This window comes from Crinia signifera, chromosome 4 (assembly GCF_055691185.1).
Source record: "Crinia signifera chromosome 4, ASM5569118v1, whole genome shotgun sequence".
Classification (NCBI taxonomy): domain Eukaryota; kingdom Metazoa; phylum Chordata; class Amphibia; order Anura; family Myobatrachidae; genus Crinia; species Crinia signifera.
Window position 1 is genome coordinate 12,011,860 of NC_139220.1, and position 18,750 is coordinate 12,030,609.

At 49.5% G+C, this 18,750-nt stretch overlaps 1 protein-coding gene across 2 annotated transcripts in view; it reads right to left on the minus strand.

The window, feature by feature from the left end:
- The window catches only part of LOC146073712 (aldo-keto reductase family 1 member C3-like), a 51,277-nt gene that overhangs the window by 4,459 nt on the left and 28,068 nt on the right, over window positions 1–18,750 (minus strand). For both annotated transcript variants that reach the window (XM_083181109.1, XM_083181108.1), the window contains exons 4-9: window positions 14,568–14,684; window positions 13,176–13,253; window positions 4,494–4,616; window positions 3,811–3,920; window positions 2,741–2,906; window positions 99–181 (exon numbers count right to left, since the gene is read on the minus strand). In XM_083181109.1, coding sequence (XP_083037235.1) covers window positions 99–181; window positions 2,741–2,906; window positions 3,811–3,920; window positions 4,494–4,616; window positions 13,176–13,253; window positions 14,568–14,684 — 677 coding nt within the window. The remainder of the gene's footprint in view (window positions 1–98; window positions 182–2,740; window positions 2,907–3,810; window positions 3,921–4,493; window positions 4,617–13,175; window positions 13,254–14,567; window positions 14,685–18,750) is intronic.

The window sequence follows — 18,750 nt, forward strand, 5'->3', positions numbered from 1 at the left end:
CCCACTGGGCTGTAGGTCGGAGCATAAATTGCATAACTAGCGAAGACAACAAGCGCTCTGCTTTGTTGACACGTGTTTCGCCGCCCGGCACTACTTACATGACATATTTGTAGTAGCGAAAGTTTTTGTTGAGATTGTCAATGGCTTTCATCTCTTCGGGGCTCAGATTGAAGTTGAAAACCTGGTAAGAAATGATAAGAAAAAACGGTACGTAAATTCTTCCTGCAGTGTCACGCCGCCATAAGTCTATAGCTGGAAGGATGTCACATTCCGTGGTGTGGCCACAAGTATATAGGTTACAGTGTTGATGTCTTTAGTCAGGGCCGTAACTAGGGGGGGGCTAGGGGGTCACGCGCACCGGGCGCTGGAGGGTGGGGGCGCTAGTTTGGTGTCCCGGCAGCGTGGTCCCTGGGATGAGCAGCGGGGGTCCGGGGACTGGTGGGATAACGCCAGGTCCTAGCGGGGTCCCGGGGACTGGTGGGTTAACTCCGGCTCCTAGCGCTGCCGGACGGTGGGCGGGAGGCAGGTTTTGAAAAGACTTGCCGGACGCTGATTGGCTGAATTCAGCCAATCAGCGTCCGGCAAGTCTTTTCAAAGTCATCAGCGCTTCCCGCCGCCAGGCAGATAGCGCTAGGAGACGGAGTGAGTGAAGGCTGCCGCTACACCAGTCCCTGGACCCCTGGACGCTACACACAGGTATGTTGGCAGCGGGGGTCCAGGGACTGGTGTAGCGGCAGCTTTCACATACACAGCCACTCGCTATTTGCCTGGCGGCGGGAAGCGCTGATGATTTTGAAAAGACTTGCCGGACGCTGATTGGCTGAATTCAGCCAATCAGCGTCCGGCAAGTCTTTTCAAAATCTTCCTCCCGCCCACCGCCCGGCAGCGCTAGGAGCCGGAGTTAACCTTCTCCAGTCCCCGGACCCCCGCTGCCTGACCCCAAGGCAGTAATTTTTTTTTTGGGGGGGGGGGGGGCGTCCAAATGACTGCCGACCCGGGCGCCGAAACACCTAGTTTCGGCCCTGCTTTAGTTCCTTATTCACAATCAGACTGATTCAAAGAGAAGATTAGCATAAACAACTATAACAGGCCCATATTCGCAGACTCACCGCACTTCTCATTGTAGTTTATTATGGTGTCAACTTTCCTCTATACAGAAGGTGTTAATATGAATTTAAAATGTTTAACTGGAATAAATGTGGGATTATAACAGGATACCTGTCACTGCCTATGGGTCTGTGCATTATGATTTCATATCTCACCCCAATGCTACTGTTTGCCTGCTGCATAAGCAGTGGAGTTGTCAAAGCCCCTCCCCTTTGTCATTCCCATTACGCTGCTTGGAGGATTAGAATTCCTATGGATCAAAGGAACCAGACCCAAATAAGTTAAGTTTTGTGATTAGCGATGTTTCATATTTAATGGCGCTGACTTTCACAGCGTACGTGTGGTGTAGCCAGGGCCGCCTTCAGGGGGGGATGCTGGGATCTAGTCCTGGTCCCAGATATAAATGGGGTTGGAGTGTATCAATTATAATTTGTCATAAACAAAGTTCCCATTTCCCATGAAGCAATGTAGCGTAGCGCGACAGCGCTGCAGCCGCCAGAAGCGCCGCTCCTGACCCCACAATTTCCGATGGCTGTTATTAATTTAATCGTATTTCCTAATGCTGCTCTAACCTCTTACCTCTGTTTGGTTGCTATCGGCAACATGTACAATTTTCCCTTTTAGAGGCCTTCGTAGATCTCCCCGGACTCATTGAGCGGAGGGTCCCCGTAGTTTGTTCCCGCTCCCTTATTTTGGGTCTGTGTTATGTACACGGCTGGAAGTAATTTCCAACGAAACGTACACTTAATTCCTTCTCAGGGGACTGACCTCATCTCCGTAACATTGTATCCAAAATAGCATTTATCCTGGAAGACGTTAGCCAACTCTAATTACACATCCCCAGCAATGTGGTACCTTACCCAGCTCATAACAATGTCGCCATGTGACCACTTACTCTCATCTGGATGCATTTAATGCAGAATCAAAGGTGAGTGTAAGGGAAACGGTCACCATGGCAACATGTGACTGATCGCTTTATTTACTCAGTGCTCTCCAGTCTTCCAATCCCCGGGGAGCGGATTGTCAGCCAGCCAATCACAGCGTTATGGGTCACAGCTAGCCGGGAAAAGGGGCTTTTGTTATTCTTAAAGGCATATTTGGCAGGATTTATGGAGTAACATTGCCCGCACAATATTATAAAAATGATATATGATTGTAGTTATGTTTAGTCTACCGGGTGTATTTATGTACGTAAGTGACATTTGCGCAATGCTGTTCAGATATTTATTTTAATTCATTATAAATTATAACCTGGAAAAATAAATAATATTAGTATCGGTGCAATTCCCCGATCTAGACTCCACAAAAGGTCGACCGGGTCAAAAGGTCAAAGGTCGAGACCAAAACGTTCAGCGTGAAAAAGGTTGACATGTGAAAAGGTTGGCACGGTCAAAAGATGACCAATCACCCCAATACAAAACCCCGGTGCCATCTGAAAACCAGGAAAGGGTTTGAGTTCAAGCAAGATGCCCACATTGGGACGTCCAGCCTGGGGCTGCCAGTTGTGGTACAGGTAAGCAGGTTGGGACTATGGGTAATATTATAATCTTCTCCATTACATCACACTGTACATTGTGTTACTGGATGCTATACGTAGTCTGATTCTGTTAGACCTTTAGGCGCGTTGTGCTACCTGTATGTTCTGCAGGATACGGACAGGGCTGAAACTCTTCACTATGGCCGCACAGCCCCTCTGGATGGTGTAGCGGATAGCCACCTGTGCAGGACTCTTCTTGTACTTCTCACCGATGGATATAATGACGGGATCTGCCAGTAGGCTCGGACAGCTCAGGTCCGCCCTGCAGGCAGGAAACAAAGGTGAACGTTAGGTGAGCAAGGAAGCGGCTTCATATAAGGTACACAATGCAGTATCTCCGATACCTCCCAACATGACCCATTCCAGGAGGGACACAATGCTCTGCTCCTGGACTTCCCTGCCAGTAGCAGTTGCAGATGCGGGGCTGCACCACTGTTCAAAATTCAAATACGGGAGCCACACCCACCAGACAGTCCCAGACTGTGGTGGTTGGGGTGGCAGTTGGTGGAGCTCCCCTATTTGAATTTTGGACTGTGCTGCAACCCTGCAACTAGCACTGGCATGGAAGTCCAATTACAGAGCGGCAGAATCGCATGTGATACATCGCATGTGGTCCATCTGCATGTGACGTATCGCATGTAATCCCATTCCCCACCGCTGGGAGAGGGGCCAAGTCGGTGGTCAGCCGGGCAGCAGGTCTGACCTCCGACTCTGATCCGATGCGCACTGGACCATGTACCGGATCAGATATCATGCGATTTGGGCCGATTACGCCCAATTTCTCGACCCGATCCATCGGAATTGTGTGATATAGGGACAAAGTAGCACAGTATATGGCGGCCTCTACAGATGAATACAATGGAGGACAAGTACAGGGCAGCTAGATATAGCTGCACGGTCTGCACCAGCAGAGATCAGGTATGGGTATTGCATATAATATGTCTATATCAGGGCCCCTTCTCCTTCTTGAGCCCCAGGCATGTCTGGTGAGACCTGGTAAGACCTGGCAGCACGACTCTACCTCTGCATTGCTCCATGGGAAATGTGACCTTTGTGACAAATTATCCTGATAGGCTCCAGTGTTGGGCCCCCTTATTGCCTGGGCCCAGCACTGCAGTCCTGACAACCCCCCCCCCCCCTTCCCTGATGGCTGCCCTGTCTCTCACCATGCTGCAGGTGCCGGTGATCCCATCACCCCGTAACAGACAAGAACGATCTCCTCAGATTTACAGAAGTCCAGCAGCTCATCCTCAGTCAGGTACGGGTGACATTCCACCTGCAATAACAATGCCAGAACCAGAATCACTTGGTCTTTATGTCGTTTTCTTTTCTTAGGTATCTTCTATTACCTATTTAGATTGTAAACTCTTCATCCCAGGCATTTATTTGCTGCCCTATCTTATATAGGTCAGTGGGTGCATTGTGCTGCACCCCTACACCTTCTGTTATCTACATGTATTGCATGTGTTATTGATTCTGGGCAAAATGAAATTTTTTTATATATACTTTTATACTATACACTGACAAATCACTCATCTCCTGATATACTCTGTGCTGCTGGGGACCCTGCTCCTCCCACTATATAACTCTCAGTCTGTGGCATCCTGCTGCCTCCATTCCCCTCCTCACATCATGTCACTGCCCCTGTCACATGCAGCCCTGTCCTCACTGACATATCCTCATCTCCTGACATACTCTGTGCTGCTGATAACGATCAGATGCTACCTATTGAGCAGTCCCCTCACACATCAGAACTGTGGATACACGGACATGCAGGAGATGAGAAGTAGAAATAATAAGCCCCTCTATCTCTAGTTAAACGCACTCTATAAACATCCTACTTTGCTACCTGATTGCAGACCGGCTTGTATTTCAGTCCCGGCTTATTTAGGATGAGCTCCAGCCCTTTGCGGTTAAAGTTGGACACTCCAATAGACCTCACCAGCCCGGCGTCTTTGCACTGCTCCAGGGCCTGGATCAGAAACAACAAGAGAGGTCTCAGGAGCGATGGAACGGCTGCAGCTGGATCACCCGCTGTCCAGAAAATCTGATAAACTAATTACAAACACAGGTCCTGATCCTAGCGCTGACATAACGCAGCCATAGAGGGGCCCCTACAGCACAGCTGGGCCAAAGTGTAATATTACACAATGCTTCACGGGTCCAGATCAAGTAATCGGTACATGTCCCCTGCAAGACCTACAGGACCTCTCTTATACCATCATTTACAGACTTCATTTGAGAGCTCTTTGTCATTTAGTTACATTATCTTTTCTTTTAAATCACACATCCTCCTTTATTTAAAGTACACATTTTAAATCATTGGCATACCAAGGAATCGAACCCATGACCTACCATACTGCAGTCAGACACCTTAATCATGAAGCCATTTGCTCCTGTTATAGGAAGTATGAGAGTATTTTAAACCGTGTACATTAAATAAAATGAATTTGTTACTGAAGGCGTTTAGGGACATGAGCGGAAGATAGGGGCGGCCAGGTGATGCTGGGGACCAAAGAGGAGGAGTTTGCAAGTGACATTGATTAACTTGAATGATGTTACCTATAACTGTGTTTAATAGAATCGAATGCTTACCTAAGCTTGAGATTAGATAAGCACCCTGTTTTTGTATGAAGAATTAGTTAGCTGATAGTTTATTGGTGTTTCAGTCAAGGATAGTTATTGGTTGGAGGTAGAGCAGCCAGCCAGTGATAGCAGAGCAGGGGGAGGGGTTTAGGAGTTTATTTAAGAGCTGGCTGAGGTAAATTATTCCTCTTGCTGAATTTTCGGATTCCTGGAGACTGCTGTTCCCTGGGGTCTGATAAGGCTAAGTGCTTATTTAACTTATTATTTCTCTACTATTCAACCTTTTATCGCTTTCCTGGTCTGTCTATATTCTTACAACTTCGTTTTCAAGCTTTCTCAATTATTTCTGAAAATTTTTTCTGTCAGGGAGCGCTGTCTCAGTGCGGCCTGTTGGCGCCTTGCGGCCTCATAGCTGCGCGGTTTTGCGTTGGATAGTGTAGGGGTGTAATTTTCTGTAGGTAGGGTGATGTCTCGTCCTCGTCGCAGTGCTCCCCCTCCCCGGCGGCTGGCTGAGGCGGCAAGGCCGTTACTGGCAGCCGCGTCATCTCAGGCGGCCAGGGGAGCGCGCATGGCGGCGGCAGCGGCGGGGGGTTCGCGTCCAGCCCCAGCCCCCGTAAGTACCTCAGCGGGGGCTAGAGGGAGGGCGCGTGGGCGCAGCGCATCGGCTGGGCGGGCAGCTGCTCGCTCGGCAGGAGGGTATGACGCGGTAATGGCTGCCGCGCCTGCCGCGTTGCTGGGTGCGGCTCCCTCGCCGTCTGGCTTACAGGCCTGGCTGGCTAGGGGGGCGCAGGGCAGCAGGGCGCCCAGCAGGGAGGGGAGCCCGCAATTAAGGGGAGATGTATCTGTGAGTGGGGGTACAGAGGTGGCGGTTAGCCCCGCCCCCTTATCTCCGGCGGACATTTTGTCCACTGTGGACTTCAATGCAGCAAGGGGCATTCTCACAGCCTCAGGGGCTGGAGATATGCAGCAGCAGGTTCAAGCAGTGAACCTGTCCCCTGTGCGCAGCCAGTCGGGGGTCAGAGTATGCGACTGGCAGTCTCCTCATTCGGGGAGGGGGACTTTTTCACCCATAGTTAGGGTTAGGTCCTCCCCATTAACTGTATTTGCTCAGCAACAGTCTACCCCGGTAGTAGGGCAGAGATCGTTGTCAGTCGCTCCTCCCACAGGGCCCCAGGGGTTTAGTGGGGTTCCAATCAGTCAGCCGGCATTGCAGCCTGTTCAGTTTGGGAGCTGGTCCCCGTATTTTAATACGGCGACGGTCCAGCAGGGCTTACAAGGTCAGTTGTTGGGTGGCCCCCAGTGGTGCAATCCGCAGCAGATAGTTTACCAGCCCCCGGGTCAGGCATGGAGGGGCGGGGCCCCCAGTATGCAAGGGCAGCAGCTATGGGTGAATTCGGGCTATGCTCAGGTACCCGTGGGGTTTTATGGGGGTAGCGGGCAGCAAGGTGTGCCCATGGGGGGTCAGCAGGGAGTTTATCAATTTCCACCCCCTCCCCCATCGCATTCTATGGGAGCTAGGCCTCCTAGTCCGGCAACAGCGCAGCAGCAGGTGGTGCAGGGCAATGAGCAGAATGGGGGAGCGGCAGGGAGCGGGGAGGTGCCGGTGTCAAGTGTGGTGAGGGAGAATGTGGTTAACACTGCCCCTGTCAGCATTCCTTTACAGGTTGTTTCGGCAGGACCGGGTAGTGTCTCAGAGGCTTTGGAGTCAGCGAGTCAAGTCGCGGTGGGCGCACCGTGCGACGCGGGACCATCAGTCGCTGCAGAAGAGCAGGCGGGGCCTTCGTCAGCAGGAGCAGGTGAGAGTGCGCAAGCGGCGCAGCTAAATGTAGCAGGTTCTCATTCTGACAGCTCTACTGATTCATCCAGCTCGGATGGTAGGCCGCGTAAGCTTATGAAGTATTTTGCGCAGAAGATTAGAGGAAAGAAGAAGGAGGCAGGAGGTTCTAGGAGTGTGGCCAGTAGTGCAGCCAGGGTAGGCCCAGATGCTTCAGGCGATGCGGTTCACTGCTCTAATACAGCTATTTTGAGGGGTTTGAGATCAAAAATCAGGGACAAGATTAGGAGGGGAAGATTTGTGGATATGTTTTCCATAACACATGAGGCGAAGAAGGCTTTGGATGCAGCAAGGGCTAAGGGCCCGGCTGCGGAGGATGCCAGGAGATCATACGCTAACTGGTTGGCGGGGGCTTATATATTTGCTGCATGTTACACGGAGTCTAGACCTGCGGAACATTTAAACATGTTTAAATACTTTCATTTAATCCATAGCATGTATGTGTCGGGTAAGCTGAATGCATGGAGGCAGTATGACGAGCTGTTTAGGAAAAAGCAGGATGGGTTAAAGGTTTATAGTTTTGGGTACAAAGACGTGGAGGTGTGGCTGGAGGTTACCCAGCAGACGAGGGGGGTGTTTGAGTCAGGTGCAGTAAGGAAGCAGCCTTTTCTTGGTAGACCCGGGTACAATCTACCAGGGAAAGGAAAGTGCTACGCATTTAACAATACACAATGCGCCAGAGGAGCGGCCTGCAGATACAGGCATGTATGCTTACTCTGCGGAGGGGGTCATCCAGCAAAAGACTGTTCAAGGGGAGGTCAGACAGCGGGAAGAGGGGAGGCTAGGCCCAGCGTTAGGCAAAGCGGAATCCCCAATTAGGATTAAGGAGTTGGAGAAGTGGTTGAGGCTCTATCCTCTTAGGGAGGAGGCAGCCTTTTTATTAGATGGGTTCTCATTAGGTTTTCGTTTACCAATAGTGGATAGGGTGATGGCATCAGCAGCTAGGAATTTAAAGTCGGCTAGAGATTTCCCAGAGGTGGTTGAGAAAAAGGTAGAGGGTGAAGTTAAGTTGGGTAGGATGGTAGGGCCTTTCGAGGAGCCACCAATAGCGGGCCTATGCATTTCTCCGCTAGGGGTGGTTCCTAAGAGGGAACCGGGGAAGTATAGGTTAATACAACACCTATCTTACCCGGAAGGGGGATCAGTAAACGAAGCGTTAGATCAAACGGTTTGTAGCGTGAGCTACGAATTATTTGATCAGGCTTTGGTCCTAGTGCGGAGCTATGGGCAGGGAGCCCTTATGGCTAAGATAGATATAGAGTCCGCGTTCAGGATCTTGCCATTACACCCAGATTCGTTTAGGTATATGGGTTTTAAATTAGGGGGCAGGTATTATATTGATAGATGTTTACCGATGGGTTGTTCAGTCTCTTGTTCTTTCTTTGAGTGTTTCAGCACCTTCTTGCAGTGGTGCATTAAGGCGGGGTGTAAGCAGCAGGGAGTGACTCATTATCTTGATGACTTTTTGCTAATAGGTCCTGCTGGTACAGAGGTGTGTGCAGAGTTACTTTTTTCAACAAAGGCATTGTTTAGGGTTTTAGGCGTGCCCATAGCGGGTGAAAAAACAGAAGGCCCAGCTGAAAAGATATCTTATTTAGGTATTGAAATAGATACGCGGAAGGGGATGTGCAGGCTTCCAAGGGACAAGGTGGATAGGTTGAAGGAGCAGTTGGAGTCATTTTTGGGGGTTAAGAGGGTCTCGTTGAGGCAATTGCAGTCATTGTTAGGTTTGATGAATTTTGCCTGTAGGGTTATTCCTATGGGGCGGGTTTTTTGTAGAAGACTGGAAAGGGCCACAGTGGGGGCTAAAAAGCCCCATCATCTAGTCAGAATTTCGGGGGAATTGAAAGAGGATTTGAGAGTGTGGCTTTGCTTTGTGCAGAATTTTAATGGGGTCAGGATTTGGCAGAGGCCGGTGAAGAATGAAGAATTGCAGTTGTTTACAGATGCATCAGGAGCTAAGGGATTCGGTGCATATTTTAAGGGGCATTGGTGTGCAGAACCGTGGCCGGATTCGTGGAGGTTGAGGGGGTTTACGGGCAATTTATTACTTTTGGAATTGTTCCCGATTATTGTGGCTGTTGAATTGTGGGCAGGGAAGATTTCAAATAATAGTATTGTCTTTTGGTGTGACAACTTAGGGGTCGTTCACTCGATCAATAACCAGAGGTCAGTTTGCCCGGAGGTAATGCGCTTGCTTAGACATCTCATTTTGCGTTGTTTGCAGGAAAACATTTCCTTTACTGCTAGGCATGTTCCAGGGGTGAGAAATGAGATTGCAGATGCTTTATCTAGATTTCAATGGGATAGATTTAGGGGGTTGGCACCAGCAGCAGATGCAGAGGGCGTCATTTGTCCTGTTCATTTATGGCAGATCATAGAGCCGGCATCGAAGGTTTAGCTCTGAAGGCATTGGCACCAAGTACGCTGAGAACGTATTCAGCGGCTTGGAACGAATGGTCGGTTTTTTCTGCAAGGTTGGGTGAGGGTAAGTGTCAAGAGGAGGCCATGTTGGAATTTGTTTGGTCATGTCATGAGGAAGGAAGGTCTAGAGCGGCAATGTCAGGTATTTTAGCAGGGATCGCTTATTTTTCAAAACTAAAGGGCCTAAAGGACCCAACTAAATCTTTCATTTTGTCCAGGGCATTGAAGGGTTGGGCGAAGGAGCAAAAGGGGGTAGGGGATTTGAGAAGGCCAATAGATCCGGGTCTGCTTCAGGAGTTAGTTAAAGCAGTATCAGGGATAGCTTTCGATGGATTCGAGGTAGCCTTGTTCAGTTTAGCATTTGTTTTAGCTTTTTTCGGGGCATTCAGAGTAGGGGAGTTAGTTGCTAGGAGTAAGGCGTGTTTGATTTCAGGAATCTTGAGGGAAAATGTTTTAATAAAAGAAGACCTTATTTTAGTTAAGATTCAAAGGTCAAAGACAGACCAGCTGGGAAGAGGGCGGTGGATTTCTCTAAAGGCAGAAGAGAAGAAGGGGATATGCCCAGTAGAAATGGCGAGGAAGTTTGAGTCGGTTAGGCCGATTGGGGGAGCTCAGTGGTTGGTACATAGGGACGGGACGCCGCTGACCAAATTTCAGTTCTGTAATGTACTTAATAAGTGTTTAGTGGCTTTAGGTTTGCCGGAAGGGGATTATGGGTCACACTCTTTTAGGATAGGTGCAGCTACTTGCGCGGCAGCAGCAGGCGTTTCAGAAGAGGCGATAAAGCGCTTAGGGCGTTGGAAATCCACTGCATTTAAGTCTTACATTAGGGAAGATAGGTTATAAAGAGTGCGCTCCTGGCGAGTTTGTTCTTTAGGTAACCCAGGGCCATAAGCCGCCTGCCTTTTATAAAGGGGGATTGGATGGCGTTTCACTTTTTTCCTCTTAAAATCTGAGGTTTTGTGTTGTTCACATCCATCTGGGTCGCCTAAAAAACTGAGTTTACCTTTCCTTGGCTAGTTGCTTTAGCATAAGTAAATTAAGAATGAGTTCTAATGCTATTTTATATAATTTTGTTATAGGTTCGGCTGATGTGGTGGGTAGGGTGTGGATTGTGGGACATTCATACGTGTATTGGGCAGGAAAGCATGAGATTAAGTCAGGTAATAGTAAGGTGAAATGGATAGGAATTAGGGGTCTTTCCTGGTTTAGGATTTGGGACTTATTGTTGGCCTCAGAGAAAAAATGGGGTGTTCCTGATGTGCTAGTTATTCACGCCGGAGGCAATGACTTAGGGTCATGCAAGGGCGTCGAATTGATTATAGCAATAAAAGAAGACCTCCAGGGCATGAGAGAAAGATGGCCAGACGTGAGATTGTGCTGGTCGGAAATAATTCCGAGGAGGGTATGGAGAGGGACACAAGGAGGAGCTGCTTTGGACAGGGTAAGGAGGAAGATTAATGCAGCAGTGTCCAAATTTATGTGGAGCATTGGAGGTGTGGTGATCAGGCACCCAGGAATAAAAGGCCGTGGAGCTCTATAGAGCAGATGGAGTGCATTTGAATAGAGAGGGGATGAAGCTGTTTGTCACAGCCTTGCTGGGGGGTGCTGGATAGGGGAGGGTGTTTAGTTTAAAGTGGCGGACTTCGGCCTTCTTTGGCGGCCTTGTTTTGGCGGAGAGCATGGCTCCTCGGTTTAAAAGAGATTAGCGTGACAGAAATTGACTAGCATTTCCCTGTGACAGTGGCGAGTCGGTCACTACCTTAGGGGGGGACCAGGTCAACATCTGAGGGATGGGCAAAGGCTAGGCCAATTTAGGGGAAATGGAGCTACTCAGTAATGGTCACGCAGGGCGTGGTCGAGGCCACGCCCATTTATTTAGTTATTCATAAGCTATTGCCGAGGGGCCATGCTGCTTGGCCACTTTTTGATTAATTAATTCAATCCAGCCATTCGATTTAATAAATTCTGGCTGTGAGCTTTATTTTCCAATTTATACAGTTGTCTGAGTCATTATTTATTGTCTACGAGTCCAGTTATTTGTGTCCGAGTCTTTATTTCAATTGCGTCGTTTTCTGAGTAATAAAACATATGGGTGACTTATATGAATCATCTACTAGGCACCCTGGTCTTCTGCCTAGGGTACAGTAACCACTGATTACTCTAACCTGTCTTTATGGATTTTCGGAGGTTATTTAGACCTGATCGCTGAGCCTAGCAATCAGGTAATTCCTGCCCAGCCAGAGTGATATCCCGCCCTGTCCAAGGCTGCAAAAAGCTTGCGAAAATATCATAGCCCAAATCCATTCGCAAGCCGATCATCATCGATTGATTTTCCCAGTGTGTGCAGTGTGTGTGTAGCCCAGGACTTACTCAGCGGCTGTGATAGAATCAGGCTGATCGGCGGCGGAGCTGACGTCACATGACTTCCCCTCACACACCTGGCCACGCCTGCGTATTACCTGACACTCCCAGATAACAGCCGCTCACCATGTAATGATTCCCCAGTGTGCGCAGTGTGTGCGTAGCCCAGGACTTACTCAGCGGCTGTGACAGAATCAGGCTGATCGGGGGCGGAGCTGATGTCACATGACTTCCCCTCACACACCTGGCCACACCTGTGTATTACCTGACACTCCCAGATAACAGCCGCTCACCATGTAATGATTCCCCAGTGTGTGCAGTCTGTGCGTAGCCCAGGACTTATTCGGCGGCTGTGATAGAATCAGGCTGATCGGGGGCGGAGCTGACATCACATGACTTCCCCTCACACACCTGGCCACACCTGCGTATTACCTGACACTCCCAGATAACAGCCGCTCACCATGTAATGATTCCCCAGTGTGTGCAGTGTGTGTGTAGCCCAGGACTTACTCAGCGGCTGTGATAGAATCAGGCTGATCAGGGGCGGAGCTGACATCACATGACTTCCCCTCACACACCTGGCCACACCTGCGTATTACCTGACACTCCCAGATAACAGCCGCTCACCATGTAATGATTCCCCAGTGTGCGCAGTGTGTGTGTAGCCCAGGACTTACTCAGCGGCTGTGATAGAATCAGGCTGATCGGGGGCGGAGCTGACATCACATGACTTCCCCTCACACACCTGGCCACGCCTGCGTATTACCTGACACTCCCAGATAACAGCCGCTCTCCATGTAATGATTCCCCAGTGTGTGCAGTCTGTGCGTAGCCCAGGACTTACTCAGCGGCTGTGATAGAATCAGGCTGATTAGGGGCGGAGCTGATGTCACATGACTTCCCCTCACACACCTGGACACGTCTGTGACACTCCCAGATACCACCCGCAAACCTGGCTTCCTGTCAATCAACTTGGGTGCGGCCAGCGATAGAAAAAGACGCTGGATATTATCGGAGGATGGGCTTGCGCATGTGTACTATGAGCTTTATGCACGCCCAGCCCATCAATATCCACCCGGCCTGCGAATTCACAGCCATGCGATCAGGTCTGAATAAGCCCCTTCTTCACCTGACACATGAACGTTGGAAGGAGACCTGAATCAGCTCGCTGCCTTAGAAATGCTAATTACCGCTATAATCATGTATGTACACGTGCTCGGTGCAGAGTATGTTATGTGCCTAGACGATAGATAGTTGGAGGGTGCGTAACCACGGGCGGCCACAGCTGTCAGCGAGTTGTAACACAGCGAGTTATCTACTCACCTCCCAGGTCTGGCGAAGGTCAACACAATCAAAAACTAGGGCTCCGTTGTCACCGGTGGGGAACAGATCTTCTCCTGGCTGAATAACAAGACACGACCATTGATATTTTAATGATCAATATTCACATTAATGTTCACACGCCCAGTACTGTAAACACTTACTATTCACACCCAAAAACATCCGTTTAGGTGACATGACGCACTTTGCACTGGTACACCGGGACGTCCGACCTGAGGCCATTGGTACGACCCAAAAACATCCGCTTAGGTGATATCACGTGCTTTGCACTGGTACACCGGGACGTCCGACCTGAGGCCATTGGTACAACCCAAAAACATCGGCTCAGGTGACATCACGTGCTTTGCACTGGTACACCAGGACGTCTTACCTGAGGCCATTGGTACGACCCAAAAACATCCGCTTAGGTGACATCACGCGCTTTGCACTGGTACACCGGGACGTCCGACCTAAGGCCATTGGTACGACCCAAAAACATCCGCTTAGGTGACATCACGTGCTTTGCACTGGTACACCGGGACGTCCGACCTAAGGCCATTGGTACGACCCAAAAACATCCGCTTAGGTGACATCACGTGCTTTGCACTGGTACATCGGGATGTCCGACCTGAGGCCATTGGTAGGACGCAGACATGATTCTGGCAAAATGGTTGTTATATATAAACTAAGTTGCCTATTTAAATCTAAGCGCTATCTCAGCAGAAACATTATAGAGTCCCGGCGAAACGCGTTACTTTTACTTGTGGCCCCTTACACTCAGAGATAAATTTACTTAAGCTTCTAAAAATGAGGTGATGTTGTCCATAGCAACCAATCAGATTGTGCCAATCATTTTCAAGCATGCAATAGAGAATCTCATTGGTTGCTATGGGCAACACGGTCTCTTTTTATTTTTAGAAGCTTTGATAAATGTACCACTGTGCTCTTTGTCTCTGGTCTGTTTCCACGGGACAAGGCGCACTTTTACATGTGGAAGTGTCTCCCCCTGGTGGAGAGCAGGTGCTCACCATGAAGACCAGTTGGAGGCGCCGCTGCTCCTGCTGCTAATTCCTGGTGACTTGGGCACTGCTATGTAATAACCACATTAATAAGTTTGTTGTATTTTTCCCCCCCATAGGGGCTAATGTGTTTTTACCTGTGGAGGGTAGGGGTCCGTCTGATGGTGTGCCTTGGCAACTTTAAAATCTTGTTTGGTGTGCCACGAGTTGAAAAAGGTTTGAATATATACATATTGATATACATGGTGCGGTGTTTGAGCAGCGGCGGTGACAAGCGCTGTTCTGTAACATGCGCAGTCCACCCACCACCATTGGAGTCGTTTGGAAACCGTCAGGTATATAAAACACATATCATGTAACAACCATACATTGTTACCTTTAAGGATGGTGGGTGGTGGATGATACACAGGTCTACATAGTCCATCTGGAGAGACTGAAGAGACTTCTCTAGAGCAGAGCGGACAAGGTGGGGCCGGTGGAAAGTGCTCCACAGCTACAATGGAGGAAATAAGATAAAAATATAGAGGGATGTAGCAGGATGAGGGATATTAGAGAGTGATGTAGCAGGCGGAGAGGTAATTACAGAGGGATGTAGCAGGCGGAGAGGTAATTACAGAGGGATGTAGCAGGCGGAGAGGAAATTACAGAGGGATGTAGCAGGCGGAGAGGTAATTACAGAGGGATGTAGCAGGCGGAGAGGTAATTACAGAGGGCTGTAGCAGGCAGAGAGGTAATTACAGAGGGATGTAGCAGGCAGCGGGATATTACAGAGGAATGTAGCAGGCAGCGGGATATTACAGAGGAATGTAGCAGGCGGAGAGGTAATTACAGAGGGATGTAGCAGGCAGCGGGATATTACAGAGGGATGTAGCAGGCAGCGGGATATTACAGAGGGATGTAGTAGGTGGCAGGATATTACAGAGGGATGTAGCAGGCGGAGAGGTAATTACAGAGGGATGTAGCAGGCAGCAGGATATTACAGAGGGATGTAGCAGGCAGCGGGATATTACAGAGGGATATAGCAGGCAGTGGGGTATTACAGAGGGATGTAGCAAGCAGCGGGGTATTACAGAGGGATGTAGCAGGCAGCGGGATATTACAGAGGGATGTAGCAGGCAGCGGGATATTACAGAGGGATGTAGCAGGCAGCGGGGTATTACAGAGGGATGTAGCAGGCAGCAAGATATTACAGAGGGATGTAGCAGGCAGCCGGATATTACAGAGTAATGTAGCAGGCGGAGAGGTAATTACAGAGGGATGTAGCAGGCAGCGGGATATTACAGAGGGATGTAGCAGGCAGCGGGATATTACAGAGGGATGTAGCAGGCAGCGGGATATTACAGAGGGATGTAGCAGGCAGCGGGATATTACAGAGGGATGTAGCAGGCAGCGGGATATTACAGAGGGATGTAGAAGGCAGCAGGATATTACAGAGGGATGTAGCAGGCAGCGGGATATTACAGATGAATGTAGCAGGCAGCCGGATATTACAGAGGAATGTAGCAGGCAGCCGGATATTACAGAGGAATGTAGCAGGAGGTGGAATATTACAAAGTGATGTAGCAGGCGGAGAGGTAATTACAGAGGGATGTAGCAGGCAGCGGGATATTACAGAGGAATGTAGCAGGAGGTGGGATATTACAGAGGGATGTAGCAGGAGGTGGGATATTACAGAGGGATGTAGCAGGCGGAGAGGTAATTACAGAGGGATGTAGCAGGCAGCAGGATATTACAGAGGTCAAGAAACCAAAGTATTTCCCAGCCTGAGCTGGAAAAAAAACAGGTGCCTCAATGGGACGTGTGGTCAAGCAGCTCACACTAGGGATGTAGCAGGCAGTGGGATATTACAGGAATGTAGCAGGCAGATGGATATTACAGAGGGATATAGCAGGCCGTGGGATATTACAGAGGGATGCAGCAGGCAGTGGAATATTACACAGGAATGTAGCAGGCCATGGGGTATTACAGAGGGATGTAGCAGGCAGCAGGACATTACTGAGGAATGTAGCAGGCAGTGGGATATTACAGAGGGACGTAGCAGGCGGCAGGATATTACAGAGAGATGTAGCAGGCGGCCGGAATATAACAGAGGGATGTAGCAGGCAGTGAGATATTACACAGGGATGATCATGTAGCAGGCAGTGGGCTATTACAGAAGAATTTAGCAGGCAGTGGGATATTACAGGAATGTAGCAGGCCGTAGGATATTAAAGAGGGATGTAGCAGGCAGTGGGATATTACACAGGGATGTAGCAGGCAATGGGATATTACAGAGGGATGTAGCAGGCAATGGGATATTAAAGAGGGATGTAGCAGGCGGCAGGATATTACAGAGGAATGTAGCAGGCAGCGGGATATTACTGAGGAATGTAGCAGGCAGCAGGATATTACAGAGAGATGTAGCAGGCAGTGGGATATTACAGAGGGATGTAGCAGGCAGTCGGCTATTACAGAGGAATCTAGCAGGCAGTGGGCTATTACAGAGGGATGTAACAGGCCCTGGGATATTACTGAGGAATGTAGAAGGCAGCAGGATATTACAAAGGGATGTAGCAGGCAGTGGGATATAACACAGGGATGTAGCAGGATATTACAGAGGAATGTAGCAGGCAGCAGGATATTACAGAGGGATGTAGCAGGCAGCAGGATATTACAGAGGGATGTAGCAGGCAGCGGGATATTACAGAGGGATGTTGCAGGCAGCGGGATATTACAGAGGGATGTAGCAGGCAGCGGGATGTTACAGAGGGATGTAGCAGGCGGCAGGATATTACAGAGGTATGTAGCATGCAGTGGGATATTACAAAGGGATGTAGCAGGCGGTGGGATATTACTGAGGGATGTAGCAGGCAGATGGATATTACTGAGGAATGTAGCAGGCCATAGGATATTACAGAGGGATGTAGCAGGCAGCGGGATATTACAGAGGGATGTAGCAGGCAGCGGGATATTACAGAGGAATGTAGCAGGCGGAGAGGTAATTACAGAGGGATGTAGCAGGCAGCGGGATATTACAGAGGGATGTAGCAGGCAGCGGGATATTACAGAGGGATGTAGTAGGTGGCAGGATATTACAGAGGGATGTAGCAGGCGGAGAGGTAATTACAGAGGGATGTAGCAGGCAGCAGGATATTACAGAGGGATGTAGCAGGCAGCGGGATATTACAGAGGGATATAGCAGGCAGTGGGGTATTACAGAGGGATGTAGCAAGCAGCGGGGTATTACAGAGGGATGTAGCAGGCAGCGGGATATTACAGAGGGATGTAGCAGGCAGCGGGATATTACAGAGGGATGTAGCAGGCAGCGGGGTATTACAGAGGGATGTAGCAGGCAGCAAGATATTACAGAGGGATGTAGCAGGCAGCCGGATATTACAGAGTAATGTAGCAGGCGGAGAGGTAATTACAGAGGGATGTAGCAGGCAGCGGGATATTACAGAGGGATGTAGCAGGCAGCGGGATATTACAGAGGGATGTAGCAGGCAGCGGGATATTACAGAGGGATGTAGCAGGCAGCGGGATATTACAGAGGGATGTAGCAGGCAGCGGGATATTACAGAGGGATGTAGAAGGCAGCAGGATATTACAGAGGGATGTAGCAGGCAGCGGGATATTACAGATGAATGTAGCAGGCAGCCGGATATTACAGAGGAATGTAGCAGGCAGCCGGATATTACAGAGGAATGTAGCAGGAGGTGGAATATTACAAAGTGATGTAGCAGGCGGAGAGGTAATTACAGAGGGATGTAGCAGGCAGCGGGATATTACAGAGGAATGTAGCAGGAGGTGGGATATTACAGAGGGATGTAGCAGGAGGTGGGATATTACAGAGGGATGTAGCAGGCGGAGAGGTAATTACAGAGGGATGTAGCAGGCAGCAGGATATTACAGAGGTCAAGAAACCAAAGTATTTCCCAGCCTGAGCTGGAAAAAAAACAGGTGCCTCAATGGGACGTGTGGTCAAGCAGCTCACACTAGGGATGTAGCAGGCAGTGGGATATTACAGGAATGTAGCAGGCAGATGGATATTACAGAGGGATATAGCAGGCCGTGGGATATTACAGAGGGATGCAGCAGGCAGTGGAATATTACACAGGAATGTAGCAGGCCATGGGGTATTACAGAGGGATGTAGCAGGCAGCAGGACATTACTGAGGAATGTAGCAGGCAGTGGGATATTACAGAGGGACGTAGCAGGCGGCAGGATATTACAGAGAGATGTAGCAGGCGGCCGGAATATAACAGAGGGATGTAGCAGGCAGTGAGATATTACACAGGGATGATCATGTAGCAGGCAGTGGGCTATTACAGAAGAATTTAGCAGGCAGTGGGATATTACAGGAATGTAGCAGGCCGTAGGATATTAAAGAGGGATGTAGCAGGCAGTGGGATATTACACAGGGATGTAGCAGGCAATGGGATATTACAGAGGGATGTAGCAGGCAATGGGATATTAAAGAGGGATGTAGCAGGCGGCAGGATATTACAGAGGAATGTAGCAGGCAGCGGGATATTACTGAGGAATGTAGCAGGCAGCAGGATATTACAGAGAGATGTAG